Source organism: Toxotes jaculatrix, chromosome 11, assembly GCF_017976425.1.
Source record: "Toxotes jaculatrix isolate fToxJac2 chromosome 11, fToxJac2.pri, whole genome shotgun sequence".
NCBI classification, from domain to species: domain Eukaryota; kingdom Metazoa; phylum Chordata; class Actinopteri; family Toxotidae; genus Toxotes; species Toxotes jaculatrix.
Genome location: NC_054404.1, coordinates 25684415 through 25687382, shown reverse-complemented (window position 1 = coordinate 25687382; position 2968 = coordinate 25684415). Strand labels below are relative to the sequence as shown.

Genomic DNA, 2968 nt, shown 5'->3' with positions numbered 1-2968 from the left:
AGTCAGTCTCTTGTTTTATCTGCAGAGCAAAGTCACATGGTCAGTGTGTGAGTCAACAATTAAACAGCTGTAACCATGGTAACTGAACACAACAGTGATGGAGACAGCTTGAGCTTAAAAATCCTCAGACTCAAAAATTATGACTCAGATTTCACAGACTAAACCTAAAAACTGGTAAATGGCTGCGTTTATATAGAACTTTTACCCACAGCTCTTTACATGCTGCCTCTCATTCACCCATTCACACACACAGATGGTAGCCAGCTACCATACAAGGTGCTGGTCTGGCACCTTGTCAACCTCTGGTTTGAGGTTGAGGCTTTTAGCCTGAGGACATTTGATGTTGAGGAGGAGAGCTGTGATTAATGGACAAACTTCTCTACCTGCTGAGACACACCTGCCTTGTACTTACAACTAATAAACAATTTTATCAGAGGATTCAAACTAAATAAAATCAGGTACCAACATTAACACAGTTACAGTCGAGACCTGAAGTATTTGGAGTATTTGAATCTGAATTAAAATAATGGATCCTACATTAAAGAGCCAAGTCTCAGCTTTAATTTGAGCAGGTTGACATCAGTAAAGAAAGAATTGTGTGGGAGATTCAGCCCTTTTATTGGTTCATAAGTAACTGGACAGATACACATGAAGTGAAACAAACTCATCAGATTTAATATTTAGTGTAAAATTCTTTGCAGTCATTGACTGTAGTATCCATTATTATATTTTAAAGTCAATGTGCTGAGAGCCCGAAGGACATAACGTGTAACTGTCCAAATACTTACGGCCTTGACTGTACATGTCTTTTACTGATTGTGTCATAATTTAACTGTCATGTCTCCAACCTGTTGAGAAATGAGCAAACTGAGAGTTTTGTTACTTTGATTGTCCTTTCAACACAAATGTTATTTGACTTTTTCTTCATTGTTTCCTCTTCAGACTGAGCAGCTGTAACCTCTCAGAGAGAAGCTGTGAAGCTCTGTCCTCAGTTCTCAGCTCCCAGTCCTCTAATCTGAGAGACCTGGACATGAGTAACAACAACCTGCAGGATTCATGGGTGAAGCTTCTGTCTGCTGGACTGAAGAGTCCACACTGTACCCTGGAGACTCTCAGGTCAGGATCCATCAAACTGTTGATCTGATGATTTGCTCATATCTGATTTACATCAGTGGATAAACAGCCAACTTGTGTAGGATTGTTCAAAGTAAATTTTACTGAAGTTCAGAAGAACTTTCTAGACTCAGACAATTATTCATCATTTTCTCTTTTTTTTGTTTCAGTTGTTGATTTTTTTAATCCTATAGATGTTTAAGGAATTTGCCTTAAATACAGTGAACCTGGACTAAAATGGACCAGAACCATAAACAAAAATATGAACAAAAAAGAACAACAAAACAGAGCAGCAGGTGTTGACAGAGGGTTCCTGTGTGATGTTGTGTGTGTCTGCAGGCTGGCAGGATGTCTGATCACAGAGGAAGGCTGTGCTTCTCTGGCCTCAGCTCTGAGCTCCAACCCCTTCCATCTGAGAGAGCTGGACCTGAGCTACAATCATCCAGGAGACTCAGGAGTGAAGCTGCTGTCTGCTGGACTGAAGGATCCACACTGGAGACTGGACACCCTCAGGTATGGAGAGGCTAGCTGCAGCCACAGACAGTGTGTGATAGAGGAGGAAGAGCTGGAAACATTTAGTGTGTCACAGCTGATGACAGATCTCTACAGAAGTGCTTTGAATTCAACAACAACAACAATTCAACATGTCTCTGTCTTCTAAAATATCCATGATCAATAATCAGCTGAACCTCTCTGAGATCCTGATCTTGTCATTCTGAGATCTTTTGTTGTGTCTGACACCAAAAGTGATATGAAATGGAGAAGACAAATGATGAAATCTTTCCTCCATGTCACCTCCCTGCTCCGTATAATTCCAAGATAAGGACTCCAGGTCCTTTGTCTCTTTGCTGAATGAACAGAATAATCAAAGCATCTGTGTATGAGAGCCATGTAATGTCCATGTTTGCATGCTGAAAGAGAATGTGCTGGTCTAACCCCCCTCCTCCTTTTAGGGTGGAGCCTGGTGGAGTCCGATGGTTGAGACCAGGTCTGAGGAAGTGTAAGTGTGGTTTTCATTTGATTCCTGAAAACAAAGCAGCTCACATTCACCCATCTTCAAAGTGTCAATCAATGATCAGGTGATAGATCAATAACTGCAGCTGTGTTGTATCTTCTTCTCTCCATCAGATTTCTGTGAACTCATCATCGACACAAACACAGTAAACAGAAAGATCAAACTGTCTGACAACAACAGGAAGGTGACACTTGTGGAGGAGGATCAGTCATATCCTGATCATCCTGACAGATTTGACCCGTGGCCTCAGCTGCTGTGTAGTGATGGTCTGACTGGTCGCTGTTACTGGGAGGTCGAGTGGAGAGGAGGAGTTTATATATCAGTGAGTTACAGAGGAATCAGAAGGAAAGGAGACAGAGAAAACTGTGTGTTTGGCTGGAACGATCAGTCCTGGAGACTGTTCTGCTCTGATGGTGGTTACTGTGTTTGTCACAATAACAGAGGGGCACCTGTCTCCTCCTCCTCCTCTTCATCATCTTCCTCTGTCTCTCACAGAGTAGCAGTGTATGTGGACTGTCCTGCTGGCTCTCTGTCCTTCTACAGAGTCTCCTCTGACTCACTGATCCACCTCTACACCTTCAACACCACATTCACTGAACCTCTGTATCCTGGGTTTGGGTTCAGGTCCTTGTTGTCTGGTTCCTCAGTGTCTCTGTGTAGAGTGTAGCAGAGAGAGTCTCCTCCTGTTAGAGAAACTCTCTCACTGTTGAACAGATAGTTCAGTCTGTACATGTCTGTCTCTTTCACTCTCACACACCTTTTCAGATTCATGTATTAAAGCAGTTTATTTGTTAAACTCTTCTAAATGATTCCTTGTAAACTTCTTCCTCTTCCAGTCCT

General features: G+C 42.3%; 1 protein-coding gene across 1 annotated transcript; it reads left to right on the top strand.

Annotated features, from left to right (window-relative positions):
• Positions 1–958: 958 nt before the first annotated feature.
• Positions 959–2726, top strand: LOC121189291 (neoverrucotoxin subunit alpha-like; the record flags this gene model as incomplete). Its single annotated transcript, XM_041049245.1, has 3 exons — positions 959–1116; positions 1453–1612; positions 2265–2726. Coding segments are annotated over 3 exons (780 nt in total), but the record flags the coding sequence as incomplete, so codon positions are not given.
• Positions 2727–2968: the final 242 nt, after the last annotated feature.